At 35.6% G+C, this 19,375-nt stretch overlaps 1 protein-coding gene across 1 annotated transcript in view; it reads left to right on the top strand.

The window, feature by feature from the left end:
* ROBO1 (roundabout guidance receptor 1) overlaps window positions 1-10,192 on the top strand; it is a gene marked incomplete at both ends in the record, with an annotated part of 540,132 nt that extends 529,940 nt beyond the window's left edge. Inside the window, 3 exons of the mRNA XM_084291939.1 lie at window positions 2,890-3,198; window positions 4,465-4,664; window positions 9,803-10,192. Coding sequence (XP_084148065.1) covers window positions 2,890-3,198; window positions 4,465-4,664; window positions 9,803-10,192 — 899 coding nt within the window. The remainder of the gene's footprint in view (window positions 1-2,889; window positions 3,199-4,464; window positions 4,665-9,802) is intronic.
* Window positions 10,193-19,375: the final 9,183 nt, after the last annotated feature.

The following is a 19,375-nucleotide window of genomic DNA, read 5'->3' as shown; positions in this document are numbered from 1 at the left end:
GAGGGTGTTTTGATTTACTCTTCTGTGGCTAGAGCTCACAAGGCACTTTTAGATGCATAGTAGAGGTGTTCTGAGTGCTACCCTGATGTCTGGAATTATAGGGTTTCATTGCTAAAGTTGTGTATTAGACTGAGGTTATCGCCATAGACCACATGTAAAGACTCGTGGATGACAAAGGAATGCATCTTAACTAATTCTGTACTTTTTTTTTTTTTTTTTGCCAAAATCTGTTGTTCATGTTTACTGAACAAGAAGTTGCCTCTGCATTTTATACTTACAATTCTCTTTAGAGAATTAGATCTATTCACCTGAGAGAATTGTAAGTATAAAATGGAGAGGCAACTTCTAATAAATCTAATTTATTAGATTTATTGCCGACAGATCTGCCTTTCTTCTCATTTGTAGTCTTAATAATTCCCAATACTCAAATAAGAATATTTTGATTCATCCACTTACTATATGCAGACTCCCAATTAATTTACATTATCTCTTTTCAAGTTTTGGAAATGACAGTGCTTTTTCTTAATGTCCTCTGTACATGTTGAATGTTAAGTAGATTCTTCGAAGTACATGTCAGTATTCAAATGTTTACCTTTAGCTGCACTTTAAAACTGATGTTCCACAAACTGCCATTTGATAAACAAGCTACCCTGTGGAATTTGCTAAGAATATCTAGGTAGTTGTCCAACTTTTACACAGATAAAAGGAACAGAAGGAAAGAAGATGGCCAATGAAGGCCAACAGCTTGTATCAGGAATAGTGTAGCCAGCAGGGCCAGGGAGGTGATCATCCCCCTGTACTCTGCTCTGGTGACACCTCACCTCGAGTACTGTGTTCAGCTTTGGGCCCCTCTGTACAAGAAGGACATCAAGGCCCTGGAGCATGTCTGGAGAAGGGCTATGAACCTGGTGAAGGGCCTGGAACGCAAGTCCTGTGAGGAGCAGCTGACGGAACTGGGGTTGTTTAGTCTGGATTCTGGAGTCTCATTGCTGAAGTCTCACACCTGAACGGAAGGTGTGGGGAGCTTGGGGCCAGCCTCTTCTCACAGATAACTAGACTAGATGCAGATAGGACTAGAGGCCTCAAGTTGCACCAGGGGAGGTTTAGGTTGGAAATTAGGAGATACTTATTCTCAGAAAGAGTAGTCAGGCATTGGAACGTGTTGCCTAGGAAGGGGTGGTATCTCCATCCCTGGGCGTGTTCAAGGAAAGGTTGGACCTGGAACATAGGGACATGGTTTAGTAGGTGATATTGTTGGTAGGGTGATGGTTGGACCAGGTGATCTTGGAGGTCTTTTCCAACCTTTATGATTCTATGATTGTATGATTCTTGTAAAATGGATTTGGCCCCTTATTCAAGTCAAATATTAAAAGAAGCAAAGGGTTTTTTTTGTTTGTTTGTTGGTTTGGTTTGGTTTTACCAAGACAGTGGAGTTAATGCAACAAGAATGATATTCCAGATCTCATTTACCTGAAGTATGCCCAAACTTAGGGAATGTACTTTGTGACATCTTTCTTCCTCATCCCAGTCCAGTTGATAGCTGATAAAATTACCAGTCTTACTTAAAACAGGTCAAGGGCAATTCCAAGTAATATCACCAATTTAATGTGGAGAATGGTGCCTACTAATGTTGCATACAGTATTGAGCTCTGCATTGCTACATCTTTCAGCATGGCTAGATCAAGTCATTTGTGTCCCTGGAAAACCTCTTGGAAATTTCTGCCATCTTCCATATCCCTATTCACACAAATATGTTAGATTCTTTTTTTTTTTTTTTTTTTTTTTCCTTCTTATGCAGGAGTACTGCAATTATTTTTGGGCCAATTTAGTTAGTTTTCAGTTAAAATGCTCTCTTGAATAGACTGTGAATTAGCTTATATGTAGTGATGCTGTTTAAAAACCACAGCTGCTCCAAGATTTTTGTGGAAGTGGAAAGAATGAATGCTTGCTATTACAAAATGCTGAAGTAATAATTTTTAATTAACAGAGCTGTTCATTTTTCTTAGCAGCATCATTTGAGAGTATTAACCTCAGAAACATCTTTCCCATCTCCCTATTTTTAACCTTTTTTCTCTTATATGCATGTAATTTGTTCCTATAGCTTTGTTGTGAACGACTTTTATATTGTCACTTCCCTGTTTGACTTTTACATCTTTTTTCTTCACGCTTTGTATTCCACAGAGCACTATTATATCCAGATGAACAGTTTACACATTCTAGTTTTAAGTCTTACTACAGGAATAGAAAAATGTAACTAAGTGAAATGTGGGCTGTACTAATTTAAGAGGCAAAATGAAAGGTTCTTGTATCTTTTCTTTCTTCTATTCTTGCTGAGAACTTGTTACTTCTTTGATCGAATGTGTTTTTTTTTTAATCTCATGACATACACTCAGGTATCTTGAAAATAGACAAAAGCAATAGATGAATGCAATAATTAATACAGTTTATCCCTACGTGTATCAACAGCATGTCTGTACAATCTTAATCCCCAGACAACTTGTTTTAACACTCAGTACATTGAAGATCCTGAACAACTGTAGTGAAAACTGGTGTGTTGTTGCTTGGATTTAGCAAAATGGTAAATACCAGTAAAGATAATAATTGATGTGCTGATACTCAAGTGCCTAAAGATGTAATGATTTTTAAGCAAATACTGTGATCCAAAAAGGTATTGAGGGGTCTTTATTTTGCATTATTAAAGCTTGAGGTCTGGAAAAATACCTGTCAGCAGTTGTAACAGTAACATAATATTTCTTGGGGTGGAGAGAGAAGGGCAGAGGGAGCGCTAAAAATAAATAGAGCATCTGTTTCTTCAGCAGAAGTTAAATATTATTTCTAATTTTACTAATGTGTGATGTCATTTTAATTATTCTTTTTCTAACTTTGTAGACTTGCCACCTCCTCCTGTGCCACCTCCAGCTATAAAATCACCAACCGCTCAGTCCAAATCACAGCTGGAGGTGCGGCCTGTCATGTTGCCAAAACTGGCTTCTGTAGAACCGAGGACAGACAGATCTGCAGAAAGAAAAGGAGCAAGCTACAAGGGGAGGGACGGGGTGGATGGGAGACAGCATTCAGATGTGCGGACAAATTCAGGAGAGCGGAGAGAATCACAGGAACAGCAAAGTGATGGGAAACTGCGAGGAAATAAAACACCAAAACGAGAAGGCACACCAGCAAAAACTCATCTTCTTCAAGGTTATTTTGCATGTTTTGGATTTAATGAAGTACTGTGTGTTGATCATAGGGAAGAGGCTAATTCTTCCTAGGTCTCACACACTACCAGTGTGAATATAATTAGAACTGCAGAATCGTCAACATTTATCTGTCAATATACAGTACTAATACAGATCACATAAAATGCAACCGTATAAAAAAAACATAGATTTTCTACCTTGCACTCCATATACATCCATTGTATATTGAAGCTAACACCAAAGAAGCTCAAAAAGAAATATTCCTTAAGAGTCATGTCCTTGCCCTGAATTCTGAATCCTATCATGGATTAAGAATCTAGTTGTATCTAATTAGAATCTAATTTAAAAGGGAACTAGGTGAAGTCAGATAGCTGATCTGCAAGGCAAATATTTCTACCAAAGAATTGGCACTTGGCCCATTTTTATCTAAGATCTGTAAGGGAGAAAAGTTCCAGAATTATATCTCATTGTGTTTAAAAATAAAAATGCCACAGTAGTGACACATTAGATATAAACAGTAACTGACATGACATTATATGTATCAGACCTGATCAATGTAATTTATTTTTTTTTTTTTTAATGGAAGTTGTTAACATTACTAGTGAATGAAACATGATTATTGGAATTTTCCAAGTGGTCACTAAGACTTTCAGCAGAGATTCATACAAACAGCTGGTCCTTTCTTCCAAAAATTGTGCAGGGTCAGTATTGGTGTGACAGGGTAGTAAATTCATTAAAAGGGTACACTAGTGAGAGATTGTTATTGATTACAGTGAATTACTATAGAGAAAAGTTATTAGAAAGTTGCAGTTGAGGATGGCACTGAGATCCATCCTGCTAATTTTGTTTCAAATCCAGCTTGAGAAATACAGGCTGTAGTATTCAGATGCAGTGAAGTCCTTGTTCTAGTGAATATTGTGCATGTATTGTCATTTCTCTTACTTGGTCATGTCGAAAAGATAATGCAAGGGTGTTTTTTTTCTTCATTTTCTTATAGAGCACAGACCAGAGATCATAAATTGAAATGAAGTGGGCATTAATCTTGAATTAGTTTTTCTGTGGTGAATGTTACCACGTGAATATTATAAATTTCCTCAAGTTTCTATAATGCTATTATGGAAACAGTGTATTTCATGTTCCTGTCAGGCACCACTTTAAACCTACTGAGGATCATAAAAAGTAAAATAAATCAACTGTATGCTGAAATTTTAGGATCACAGTATCTCTGAGTTTGTAAACATAACAGTCTATATGTTTTATTATACAGAGGACATCCTGCCATATTCTAGACCAACATTTCCAACATCAAATAATCCTAGAGATCCTAGCTCCTCCAGCTCTATGTCTTCAAGAGGATCAGGAGGTAGACAGAGGGCAGATCAAGCAAATATAGCCCGAAGGAATGTTGCAGAAATGCAAGTACTGGGAGCATATGAACAAGGAGAAGAAGAAGAAGACGAGATGGAGGTAAATGCAATTGTACTATTGACCATAAATAAAATAAGGCTATTTTCTGTTCTCAGATGCCAAGAAAAAACATTTTTTGACAAGAAATATTTCTCTTCAGAAAATTAATACATTTATCTGTCTATTATCAATCTACAATCCAAGAAAAGAAATTTTAAGAATGTGTCAGAAACATAGAAACCAAGATGTAGCATGCTATAATTGTCTCCACACTAAAACTTACGGAACAGAACTTGCAGAAATAGTGTGTTTAACTATGCACTTTACATTATCCATATCCTTTCAATAGTGAAAATAAAACATCTGCGAATACCTTGACATTACCTTTCACATTTCTTGAAAGTTGCTAGTTCTAGATTTTATAAGATGCTATTTTTTTTTCTGTTTCAAGAAATTCATTCAGTTTAAATCCTGATTGTAGAAGGGGTGTGCAACATGCAGTCATAATGATGTACATAATTAGAAATAATAATTATTATTTGAAGGTAAATCTGTAATAAGATTGTGGAAAAAAAAATGAGTAATAGAATCTAACCTATAGTCATTGGTTTCTTTTTTTTCCTTTTTTTTTTTTTTCTAATACAGGAAACAGAAAGCTGAAGACAACATGTACTGTAACAGGCTTTTAAAATCTAATCAGAAAAAAAAATCACTTAAGATGCCTCAAGTCTGATGATGTTTGACGCCAGAAATAATGTTCAGTGCAATCAGAGTGTACAATTTTTCATTTTTCTTCATGCCATCAGAATGCTTGTTTTTATTTTACTCTTTCTTTGTAAACCCTCCTTATTAGGAATGGCTGTTGCCTATTCCCTAATGCTAAGTGCATCACCTTTGCTGCCTAAGAAGGCAGGTAAGCTGCTCTTCATGGTACATAGGCCAGCTGCTTCTTCAGGATTTGAGCAGAAGCCTGGGATCCCCGGATCTCTTCCCTGAGAGTCAGTGCTTAGTGCACTGCTGGTACACCACTGAGCCAGTCAATTACTTGTATTACAAGTAATACAGCATTGGTTAAAAAGTTCCACAAAGAGACCATCATGCAGAGCATTCTATTATTCTAGGGATTTTACTGTAGTCTGCAGTTAGCACAAATGGCACCCTGCAATTTCAATAAAGAATGTGTATCTTGGTTTTTGCCAGTCTCCTGCTAACTTTTCGCAGCAGATACAGTTTTACAAATACAAGTGAAATCAATTTGGGATGAGGTGGCTCTTACTGTAAATACACACTCATTTTAAAGCCCCTGTGGTACTTTAATTTGTCTTTCCATTTTCATCATTAAGTACATTCTTATTAAAAATGTCCCTTGAGATGGGCAGGAGGTAAGCCAAAGTGAATGCTGTTTGTCTAATTATGGCATGAGCAAGTTTATCTGAAACTTTTTCTAATTCTCAGCCTCAACAATGCTTATGAAAATAAGCAAGAAAATCAGTGGACATTTTTAATAAAGATTGGATAATGTCATTAACTGTTACTGGCCCAAATCTCAGACCTCTACTTGTCAATTCACCTTAAAGAAGTGCCACTTAAACGAGTTTTGTTTGATCTTGGCGATTATGTTTTTTTTGTTGTTGTTTTGTTTTGTTTGTTTGTTTTTGTAATGCACTGCTTATCTTTTTTTTTTTTTTTTTTGGTTTTAAAAGCACAATCACTAAACTTTGTTTGTAAACCATTGTAACTATTAACCTTTTTTTTTTTCTTATTGAAAATGTTAAGCATTTGTTTGGGATATTTTTCATCTTTTTGTTAATGCTCTATGTTTGTATTGGGAATATTTGAATAATGACAGACGGTAAAGTAACAAACCTAAATGTGGGCCAAAATCAGAACACTTCTCACTTTTCCTGGACTTACAGAAAATTCTCAAATTTGTTGTGGCCTCTCAACATTGGATTATCATTAAAGCTGAAATAGAGGCATTAGTTGCATTGAATTTGCCAAATAATGTCCTCTGTCTGTAGATTTTATTATCTTTTTTGTAACTATAAATTTCTTTGTCATTGGTGCTAATGGAAAAATGTGTGTTTGTTTATTGACAGCTATCAGGACTAGCCCCAATGGAAAAAAAAAAATGGTGTTTTGGTGTTTACCAAGGACTGAAATTTTTCATTTAGCTAATTTTTAAAGAAAGGTTACATAGAAAGGATGTGCAGTACTAAAGGAACAATCCATGTGATTAATGTTTTCATTATGTTCATGTAAGAAACCTCATATTTTAGCCATAATTTTGCATACTGAGGATCCAATAATCAGAAAAGTAATTTTTGTCACATTATTTATTAAAAATGTTCTCAAATACAATATCTTTCTTGTGTAGTTTCTTGTGTTCCCTGAAACTTAATTTTAAGGCCAATTCTGACTTTTTTTTCTAATAACATGAATCAGAATCTATTGCACTGAAATCATTGAGACGTAGTAGCATAAGCAAAATGAGAGAGCTGGGTACAGCCTAAGATTTTGCATAATTACAATTGATTACCTTCAAAATCTGATTCCTGGGTGCTTTATGAACTGTGATAACTAAAACATCTCTCAGCCTGCCAATTTCCAGGAGCTGATGAATAAAATCTGTACCAACAAAAGCATTCACCTCAGGGGTGAGATACATTTGTTACAAAGGAAATAAGATCCAAGTATGTAGAGGGAAAAAATATTATGAATCATATGTTTGTTGGGGTCAGCATAAATACAAATTTTCTTGAGCACCTGCTGTCCTCCTCTGCTGTGGCTCCTTCTCTTTTTGACTGCCATATTTCTTCTTTCCGAAGAGCTTAAAACAGTCTGGAGCCAGATCCACAGATGCTACTGGGTACTACAGTACCAAGTATCTTGCCACAGAAGGTTGCTACAGTTTAATCTGGCCTAAGTTTAAATATCATTTCTTTGCTAATTGTTGCTTCAAAGCAGGTATTAGGGTAGTAGAATAAGTTAAATATTACCTTTCAATTTTGCTTAAAGGTTGTGTATTTTTGGAGGTGTCTTCAGTTTAGATGCTGGAGTTCAGATCACAATGCATTACAACTACCAGTATAATCCAGACAAGAGCCTGTAGACAGATAGGAGACAGCCAACTGGCCTGCACCTTTCCTTTAAAGGAGGCAGGAGAGGTTGATTTGATGACCATAGGCCGCTTCAGCAGCTGATTGTCTCTCCTGACACTGGGAATGGCCTGATGATGTGGGCTTAAGCCATGTAGGGACCAATGCAAAAGTTAAGGAAGGTCTAAGGATGTCAGTGACTTGGCACAAAATCCACTTCCTAGGGCATAGTGGTGCATCACAAAATTGGGACCTAGTCGCGGCTGTAGTGTGTGAACGTATACCTCTGTAAGGTATATCTTTTCAGAAACAGTGCTGTTGCATGCCTGACATAACTGGAAATCCCTTTGTTCTTTGCTGACATGGTGAAATGCTGGAAACCACACAGCAGATCCTCAGCCAATGTCAATCAGTCTGTGTACCCTCACTGGAAGTTGGGTTCCAGGTAAAGCTCTGACCTCAAATAATGGTAAGTGGGAAATCTTACCCAATCATTTATTTTTTTTGAGAGAGGGTTAGTATAAATCAGTTTTATGGTGTTCCATAAGAAATTATTTGGATTGTTTGGTGTTTTCACTCGGTTGGTGTTAGCAGTATGTTGAGACAGATGTCACAGAGTTGTCACAGAATTCTGTCACCTACACTGGGTCCTAAGTACATTATGGTCCTACCCTAAATGTTGTAATGAAAATAAAATCTGCAACCGCTTGGTCTTAAAATTGTAGCTCTTGTTAGTATACACTTGACTGGGTCTTCAGCATTCAGGTATAGTAAAACTAAGTCATCTTCACTTTGCTATTTTACATAAAAAATTATTCAGTGATTGGCAATCCAACAGAACAGAAGTAGTTTTCAGAGTTTTGAATTATGCTCTGTCTCCAGAGTAATGCCTAGAGAAAGCAAATAGAAAAGTCCTTAGTATTTGTGTTCTGAATTAATATAATGGATGTAGAAATGTGATTTCTCTTATAGTGTGTTCTGTGAAATCCTATAAGTTAATATTAAATTTGATTTTACTCAAAATTCTATTTCTGCTAAGATACTCTGAAAGATATGTAAAAATAAGTATTATAAAATTTTAGAAAGTGCCTTGCACATGCTTTGCCCTTACATTTCAGTTTGTTTTCCAAATAGTACTTATTTTTAAGTATAAATGACAAAGGGTTGGTTTTGTTTGTTTGTTTGTTTTATATTAGGGTAATGCAACACAATGTTGGAATCAGTATTTTCAAAAATTGCATAGGAGTAGGTTAGTTGTAACTGAACATGAAACCTAAACAATGTTTTAACATAGTTACGCTTTAACATAATTCACCTGTAAATACATTTGAACTGTCTACCACCTTACTTCCTAAGTTCCAGAAGCAATAATTTGTTAAAATACCAACTTAGTTAATTTATTGCTTAAGTTAATATAGACATATTACACAAAATGTTACATTTGCCGTTTTCTACTTTAGTATTCCATAGTCAATTAACTTTCTTGAATAAACAAAGAAAGGACTTCAATGGCAAAAATGTAGGATCTGCATAAAATAACATCTGTTCTGCAGTGTTTTTCTCAAAATCCCATCTCCAACCTCTGTATGCACAGCTCCTTGTTGTCTTACTGCCAGCAACAGAACCACCTATTAAAAAATAAAATTGCTATATTGCTTAAGTGGAACTTTCAAATTAATCAAAATAGATTGTTATAAGTAGATAAAGTGTTTTTATACATTACTTCTGTTTATGTTAAAGAGTTAGAGTTGGAAATTCTCTACAAATGAAAGTCCTACTGCTTATGTATAAGAGAAGCATAATTTGCTTAATATGTGCACATGAAGATACTGCTATCTGCAAATGCAGACTAATGTGTGTATACAGTTTCGTATTTTCTGAGGCTAAAGTCAGGAACTAAGAGGGTTCCAAACATTCAAATGGCAAACATGTTTATAGATGTTTGAAGTTTACATATAAAACCCACACGAGTAACTGCAGTGTTGCCATGGATGTTATCATTGATGAACAAATCCTTCAATGTCATTTTGTAATGAACTGAAAATTTCAGAAAATGCAGGTTTAATTTTTTTTTTCGTTGTATCTCATGTTTTTTTCCAGTTACCTGTAAGTATATTCCTCACAAAAGCCAGTGCACTATTAGCTGTTTATTACAGTGAAACATTTGAAGATCAGGAATTTCTTAAGCTGTATGTTTCTTACGATTTCTTAGGATTTCTTAAGCTATATGTTTCTAACCTTCTTAATACGCTGAATCATGGATCTCAGAAACAAAGATTTGAAACCATACCAGTAAGGATCCCTTTACATTTTATGTCCATACTGAAAGTGGGAAAAATACTCCACTCTATTCAGAAAGAGGAAAAGGAATTGGTGAAACTGGAATCCAGTCTCTCTGAAAACTATAAAGCGGGAAGGCAGACTGGAGAGGGTGAATCAAGGGACAAAGAGAAGGGTACTCAGGGAGCTGAGAAATCCAAGTCTCCTTGAAGTTAATGACAAAAATCCTGTTGAATCGGAGTGGCTTGGAAGTGAATTGCCTCCTTATACGCTGGTAAACAGTAGGCATCGCAGTGCAATGAACACTTGAAAAAGAGTGAAATCCTTGCTGCATGCTTGTTTTTTTTCTGTCTCCTTGCTAAATATACATTAAATGGGCTTATTTTCAGCTGCCAGAGGAGGCAAGTGGAGCTTTAATTCACCGCAGCATTCAGCATTTTGTCACATGAGATGATGAGGATGGGACCTACTCATTTCTATTGTCTGTATCTGGCATAAAGTGGAGCCAATTGCTTTTCAAATATTTTTTTTTTTTTGAGCATGACGATCAAAGTCATGATGATAAAAAATGTGTTTATTGAATATTTTTTTTCAAGCTTAAGATATTTTTAGCAAGAGCAAGATCAGGAAATACAGAATAAAACTACTTAGTATTGACCTTTATTCTGTGGCTTCCCACCAGTGCTAAAGCACAGACATGGTTCAAAGTCAGCAGCAAGAGATAACAGTAAAGAAGCCCTTACAGGCTTTGATGAATAGAAGGACAAAAGCAAAACAAAGAAAAAAAAAAGTCTTTCAACAAATTGTAACTAATGGGGTATTCCTAAAGTGATTGTATAGCATGAAAATAATGGCCAAGATCCTTTATATCTGCTATGTTAATTGTCACGGAATTGAAGATTTCATTATATTCCTGAACCAGATGTTTGCAAAAGAAATTGTAGTCTACTGAGCTGAGTACAGAGCAAAGCAGAGATTCTCATACCTACTAAATGCCTGAAAAATGTGGAGCTCAGAACTAGGTCATGTCACAGTCATCTCAGCAGCAAGCCAGGCCTGTACCCCACTGATCATTCACCTTTGTAATACAAATGAAAATTAAAACAAAGTATTATTTTCCGTAGCTCTCATTAACAAATATTAAAAAGGTGGCAGCATTTTATGGTCTAGACAACTTAAAATTCAAAAGCCATCATAAGGCTGAAGTCTTTAACAATTTCTTGGGTATTGGTCAGAACCTTTAAGAATTGTACAGATAATGCAAGAATGAAAGGTGATAATGGTTGATAATGGTCCAGTCATATAGGAAATGTCCAGTCATATAGGAAATGTCCAGTCATTTAGGCAGACGCAAACAATATGAACACCAAATGGCTCCATATATGTGTGATGTCTCTTCTGTTCCTTGAACTAACTTCTAGCATGGAATCCATCTGAGATAGACATAGATATTATTATTACATTCCAGCTCATGTAAGTTGAATGCCTAAGGACTTCCGTCAGAACCATCACAAGTGTTATGTGTACCATATCTGAAAGAAAAAAAAAAAGATGTGGGGGGGGGGAGGGCAGACACACATAAATATGCCCACCAACCTAAGATTTTCTTCCCTTCTTTGGTTGCATTATGACATTCTTTTCACTTGCATCTTACCATTTTTCATACAAAAGGAAAAAGAGTGTACAGGATGAAGATTGACTGTCTAGGTTGCCAAAACTCTTTCTCTTTGGTGAGAACCTCCATGCCTTGTTCAATGAATATTTTGCAAATGTTTCTCTTAGACGGAATTTTTAATTTGTCCATTAAAACCATGCACTCTATTATAATAGCAAAGCTACAGCTTCATTGGGAACCTAATCCTTGAGATCTCGCTTTGTCTGATTATAGTAGAGGAAGGCAGTAAATCCTGAACCCATGCTACTAGTGCTCTATCCTGCCTATGTGTTTAAGTGGGGAAGTAAAATGATGCTGGATGTAAGGTGGGGTGGCTGAAGAAGTTGTTGGTTGCCAAATATTAGTCTTAGACCATGAAATAAATCAGGGTGTCAAAACACCAAACATTTGGTCTGCCAGGTCGTCTGATCTGTGATGAGCTGTGACTGAGTGCACAATTGCTTGGAAAGGAATTGGTCAGAAATGCTGCATGTCCTGGAACAAAAGTGCAAAGTTGAAAAAGTGGGGGAGGGAGTGCTGAAAATGTGGTTTAATGCTATATTTTTTTTCCTGAAAGAACAAGTAAACACTGTTGTGTTCCTACTTCACTGCATATAAAAGTGTTAGGAAAACAAATTAAAGGTAATATTTCCTGTGGAGATTACAATTTTTGAATATCGTGATAATCATCATAAAACTTTCAAATGAGAAATTTCAATGACATCCATTTTTACTTGACTGAGAGCTTAGTAACACTGTGCAACAAGATACAAACCAGCATGTTTGAGTCTCATTTTAACCTGTAGCAAAACAACTGTGAAAGAATCTTCTTAATAAAATAACAAACTGGAGCTCAATGGTATTTCCTGTAGTAGAAAGGTGCTACAGACACTTAACTTCTGCAGAAGATATGCCTCGGAGCAGTCTGAAACCCTGTGACAATTAGAATTAAGATACAGTGGGATTAATTTAATGTCTGTCAAGCATTCTGAATTTGAATGTTTCTGTATAAGCCATAAGTAGTTGAGCACTTCTGTCAGCTTTGCTTTATGGTCATAGTCAAGATGGTTTCTCGACAGCTTTTATTTCGTTAGTTAACCAGACCACTGATGTTTAATAAATCTATACTACAAGAAAAGGAAACCAAAAAAATAGATTTTATGCGGTCTCATTTTTTTGTTGTTGTTCTTCACCTACTGCTTGTAGGCTTGCTTTCTTGGATGCATGCACACTGTCACTACATTTTGACATCATGCAAACTGTGGAAATGCAGATTCCAAATGCAAGGAAACCACATATGTACCGATTTCAATTCCTTTATGCTTCTCATTGTGGGCAAACTTTGCAGGATGTTAGTCTAGGTAACAGTAAGAACATTTTATTACTATCAGTGATATATTGATAAAGTTCATAGCAAAGTAAATGATTTAATAAATTCATCAAGTTTTAAAGAAATTAATTCAAATATTGCCATTGATTTGTAGAAAGGATCAAAGGAAAACTGATATGGTAGAAACAAAGATATATTTTCCTTTATTTAAAAGGAAGGTCTGAAGGGTTATTTTGAGCTCAGTTACAGGATAAATAAAACAGAAAATAATGCCTGGGTCATGTGAGAACCCAGGACTCTGAGGCCAAAAAAATATCTGCAGCAGTAGCAACAAAACTAGCAATGAAGTGTTGACTACCGTCAGTCCCCCATGCATCAGTGTGAAGCAGAGTTGTGTTCACACGCCCACCTTTAGGTGTCTGCACTGCTTGGTTACCTGGCTTGGCACAGTGGCAAGCTGGGGCACCAGAGTTTGGACCTTCTCAGCTACCCTTGGGAAGAGCCTCTCTTCGCACTAGCTGTAGAGAGAGTCCAGTGGTCTTAGCTTGGCCCCTGCACTTCAGAGCAGTATGCACAGCTGCCCTACTTGTGTATTGCAGTGCAGTGCATGGCCAAGTGAAGAGCGTCAAAGGGATAGCCGGTTTCCTCTGGTAGATACTGATCTCTTTGTGTTGTATTCATTTCAGAATTTTTACGATATTATATTAAATCATTTTTTGAAATATAAGCAATCTACCTGTTCTTTCAGGAATGAAGACTGTAGAAATAATTTCAAAAAGGGTTTATGTGACCTGTTTCCATTGATTAAGAGTAATGCTTAAGAGAAGATGGCTTTGCAACAAAAACACCACAATGGGACCCAGCAGATCTGTACGGATGATGTTACGATTTTTGTTTGACACTAGCTTTGAATGCTACTTCTGTCTCCATTCATCTTGTCAGTTTAGGTTGTTTGTACCTCTAGACAAGGGCTGTCTTTTGCTGTGTATATATGTGGATAGTGCTACATTAGGGTTGAGTCTACTTTTGCTGCTACAATGTAAATAATACAATATAATTAGTGTTAAAATGTAAGGCCTAATGATATTCTGAGACTATCAGGGAACCCCTGGAGGATCAGTTTTGGGACAATTTTATTTAATATTTTCATTAAAGTACTTGGCACAGAGGCAGGAGTCCAATAATGAAATGCACTGATCGCAAAACTTGTGAGCAATTGTCAGTATGCAGGAGGAATGGGTCACCTTGAGGACTGGAGCAAAAGAAATAGGATGAAATTAAGTAGTTCAGTATGCAAGGTCATGCATTTAGGAATTAATAAGAATGCCTATTATATGCTGGAAATTCATCAGCTGAAAACAACTGTGAGGAAGAAAGAGGCCTGAATGTATTTGCTGACCCCAGGAAGTTTCATAAGCTCCCAGTGAGATGTTGTCAGTAAAAACAAACCCAAACAAATGCAGACCTGAGTAATCTCATCAAAGATGTTTCCAGTAGAAAGAGAGAAATACTGATGTCAGTCTCAGCACTTGTGAAAACATAAATGGAACACTGTGTCTAATTCTAGTTGTTTGTGGAGTTGGTGCTGTGAAGTTAGAAATACTTACTCTCTCTAATCAGATATGCTCCTTGTAAAGTGGAAGACTTTGATAAAGAGAGATTTGCATTCCTGTGTAATTTTTAATAGGAACTATTAAAGACGTGGGAAAAAAAAGAAAAAAAAAAAAAAAAAAAAAAAAAAAGCTTGTTTGTTCTGTTTATTTGTGAAAAACCATTTCTATTTGGTCTTGGTATAATTGGCATAAAATTCCAGTGAAATCCAACTCCTTTTGACAGCTGGACTCATCAAGAAACTCGTGAAAGCACGAGATGCATCTTTTCCGCTGACGGTGGCTTTTGAAACAGATTGGAATGATCGAGTATCTCATTCACTTTCAGAGCAAGGTGTTGAGGTTAATACTTAAGTCAGGTTTTTCCATCCAAACCTCAATCTAAAGATAGAAAAAGAAAACTGAACAGTTATCTTAGTGGTTTTGGAGAAATGGCAAGTGAAGCGGAGTACCAATAGTTTGAGATAACCTACTGTGGTGAACTTGGTTTCAGTATTCAGATGATTAAATGGATAGAGAGAAAATAATGAACTTCATTCCTATAATAACTTATCTTCTGCAGATGGATCCAAAGTCGAGTGTTTCACATTCACTTGTATCTGAACTAGAGGTATCTTAATCTGAAGATAACAGCTAAAACCATCTGAATGTCTGAGATAACTCAGCAAAAAAATAAGTGAAAGTGAGCATATGTGGAGAAAGGAAAAGATGATGCCTTCAAAGATAAAGCTGAAAAAAAAAACCCACAGTGACATGGTCCAAAAGACGAAAAGAGGACAACTCTGTACGATTGCTGAAGCTGGGGACAATAAAATACCCTGTAACAAGAAGGTAAATTATATGAGGTGCAAACTAGTGAGTGCCTCAGGAGTGGTGTTGGCATGGGATCAGGGAAGAGGTTTGAGTTACTAGAGGATCACAGTAACTGGGATGCTGTTGAGGGCACATAGATTGATGCTGAGCACCAACAAAGGCTCTGCTGTGCCTGATGACAATTCTCTGGTGCTGCATTAATTGTGAGCAGGTCTCTCCTTTTGTCAACGACATGAGCTGAGGCCATATGCGAACCTGAGAGCAGAAAACAGGTTCCCTCACATGTTAGTTTAATGCAGTTTATCAAGGCAATTCAACTCCTCTTGCAATGTTTTTAGTCTGGTACTTTACTGCATTCAAGTATTTTCTGCCTCTTTGCATGATAGTTGTGCAGTTTTTTAACATCTCAATGTAATTAGATAACTTCCTACCCAAATATTGCATTGTAACAATGCTGCTACCTGCATAGTTGAATCCTACACAGAAAGGAGATTTACAACAGTATATAATGCTTTTATTGATGTTAAAGTATCTTCCAGTGTCATGATACTTAATGCTAGTACAACTGTAATGACTGTAGAGTTTATAGAGCAGTAAATCATCCTCTTTAAACTGAATATCCATTCTGAGGCAAAAAATAAGTGTAGTTTACATTTAAGTGTTTTTGAAATTTGTATCCACAATCAAAGTACCTTTATGTACTTTCTTGACTGTCATGATCTTTCCCATTGCTTTTGCCAGTGATGTTATATGCCAGACAATGAAAGCTGTATAGTGATTTTTAAGATAGATTCTACCTATGAATAAGTTCAGGCACCCCTCCCAGTAAACATTACTCCTCTGCACCTGCCTCCTGAAATTGCCTTTCATATCCAGCTTGGATCATTGAAAGGGAATTATACCCCAAAGGCTCTGGAGCAGATCTTTGGAAAAAGCACTTCTCCTAGCAAGTCTTTAAGTAATCACCTCTCAGCACCCTGAGCACATTGCCTGGTTTGGCAGCCTGGCCTTCAGCTCTAACCTCTAGGTTTTTATTATCATTATTGTCATATCTGTTCTTCTGTCATTAAGAGGCTTTCCAGTTTCACTTTATTCAGCTGGGAGCTTTAAACCCTCTGGCCCATAATTTCCTTTTCTTTTTTTTTTTTTTTTTTTTTGGCATTTCTTTCTCTCAGTCCTTTCATGAAACTTGTCTGCTGAGTGACATGCCCTCTGTAAAACATAAACCATAATTACTCTAGGATTGCTCATACTTGGCATAAATACTGTACTTGCAAGTATGTAGCTTATAGCAACACGTGTCACATTTAATTAAATTGCAAAGCTATATCTTATGGTGTCCTTCAGGAGAAAGAAAGAAGTGAGAGAGAGGGTAAACTTGTCTAAAAGAATTTTTCATTCCAGCTGCAGTGTTCAGTCAACAACCTTGCATAAACTGGGCATACAGAAGCAGGTAGGACATATACTTTTCTATTTTTTAAACAGGATGACCAGATCAGATAGAGGTATCTGCATTGCTGATGCATAAACTTAGGTTAGATTACTTCCAACTCTGTCATCTTTATTTTAAAAATGATTACAGTGTTAAGACACAAACTTTATCAACAAGATAACTTTTCACATTACACTGCAAAATAGTGAGCATCTCAAGTAGTTCCATTAAACACCTGATTTATTTATTTATTTATTTATTTATTTATTTATTTATTTATTTATTTATTGAGGGGGGACTGCTCATATTACTATCATTCTTAAAATAATAGGAATTGCTATTCTAAAAAAAAAAAAAAAAAAAAAAAAAGACAGTAGAAGCTTTAGTTTACTCAAGGGTGAAAATTTTTTGGACCTATGTTGTTTTTAAGGTGATTTGCTCTGAAAATGACAAAATGGGTCATTTTGAATTTTTCTTTTTTATAAATTCTGTTTTGTCACTACATGTTAACATAGCAAAATTAAAACATTATTGATTTGAAAGGCTTCTACATCCTCTTCAGTATTAGCATTATTTTTTTAATCCCATTTGTGGAAACATTTTGAAACGCTAACCTTTGGTTCAGATAGGGGATAAAAAACAACTCAAAAATAATTCTGTTTTCTGTCTAGCTATGGATATATTTAGACACTGAAGCTTAAAAATGCTGGCTTAGGAAAGTCTACAATTTCAACCAAACCCTTCTGGCTTTATACTAATGCAAATATGATGAAAATCTTGATCTTGGTTGAAGGCCTTGCAGCAGAGTTTTGATTCAAAATCCAGGTCTGCTTTGTATCCAGACTTTAATGATGGGAAGGCTACTCAGTTGAGTATCACCATCTTTCAAGCTACTCTTCAAGAAACTGAACTGAACCATAATCTAGAGTAATGCACAAAGTACAACAGAGAGACAGTTTTAACAGCAAATCTGTATAAGTTTGATAGCTATATTTCTGATGAAAACTACTATGACAGGTAGCTCTTACAGTCTATTTAGCTAGACGTCAAACTTTAACGTAATTTAATTTCTAGAATTTCCTAGAATTTCTTAGGTAAGTTTTTGTTAACAGTTAATGTGCACTTGGCAATTAGAAGATGTACTTCTATCAATAATACACACTGCTTTGTGATGTAGACCATAGTTATTTAAATATTTTTTAATGCTTAGATTGTATTATCATCAGGGGCTGGAAAATAACATGCTAATGTTATGAAATTTGAATCGCATTCATAGGTAATTTGGTCAAATTCTTTACTGCTTTATCAAGTGAAATGTATGGCAGTAGCTTGTGAACAGGTCATCAAAGATATGCATAAATAAAGCAGACTACTTACTCTTAGGGTAGTGTAAACACTATGGTATTTTAAGCACAAATGTATCCTTATTCTTCACTGAATATGACCAAGCCATGCATAGTATTTCACACTTCCATTCTAAGAGTCATTGCCTAAATTCTATAAATCCTATAAATACATACAAATCTGGTATTTCTATAAATGTTACCCATATCAGTTTTGCCCTTGATATTTTTTAAGCAATCCCAACAGGAGTTATAACTAAGGCTTCCAAGTGATTTCTGCTTGGTGCTGTTTTCCTGTCTGAATCCTGCAATTCACATCTCAATAATTCCTTATCATAACTGACAGTTGAAGGATTAGTGGGTGCTTTTTTCCTACAGTTTTAATATAGCTAATTTGAAAAGACATTTGACACAGAGTATGGAAAGAACTATTCCATTGTTCAGCAGAATACATTTTCATTACAGCTAAATCTGGCTACATTGGTTGACCTTTACTTGAATGTAAAAATTAATTCTTTGTCTAAACCAAAACGTTTCCCTGTAAGTTTCCTTGCAAAGTAGAGATCTTTGATAAGTAGTCACAGCACTTTTACACAAACTTGGTCTGAATATTGTGAAAATAGAAAAGCAAAATATTTGTTAATATATTTGGATGGTACATGGACATTTCATTTTAATTCTTGTTGGTTGCAGTGCATGGAATCTCTAAAAAATAGGAAATCAGTAGTATGTACAAAGTTACTGGCATTCACTAAGCACTTTAGTAGTTTGTTTATGTCTCCTGTCTTGAACTTATCTACAAAACACGTTGAAATAAAATCTGTATCTGGCCATTGCCCTATCAAAAAACTGGTGACTAAAAAAAGAAAAAAACCTTCTCTGAATCTTTCCTGATAATTTCAATAACAGAATAACAGTGAGTGTTCAGCACTAAATGTATTTTCTATGCTACCTAGATACTTATTACTTCTGTACTTCACAAATATTCTGCTTTTCATTTTTTTTCATTATTTTGCCTTTTTTGATTTTTTTTTTCTGGGTTATCTTATCATTAGTATAGTCATTACTTATCACTGTGATTTTCTATTATTTTTGTATCATTTAAATGGTACATAGGATTATAAGTTTCTAGAGTGCAGTAAATAATTGCTTTGGTGTTTTTTATCTCTGGGTAGAAAACTCACATTTTTTTTCTCTTCCATTTTACCCCA

The sequence above is a fragment of the Netta rufina genome (assembly GCF_964035555.1).
Source record: "Netta rufina genome assembly, chromosome: 1".
Classification (NCBI taxonomy): Eukaryota; Metazoa; Chordata; class Aves; order Anseriformes; family Anatidae; genus Netta; species Netta rufina.
This window is presented reverse-complemented; position numbering and strand designations above follow the sequence as displayed.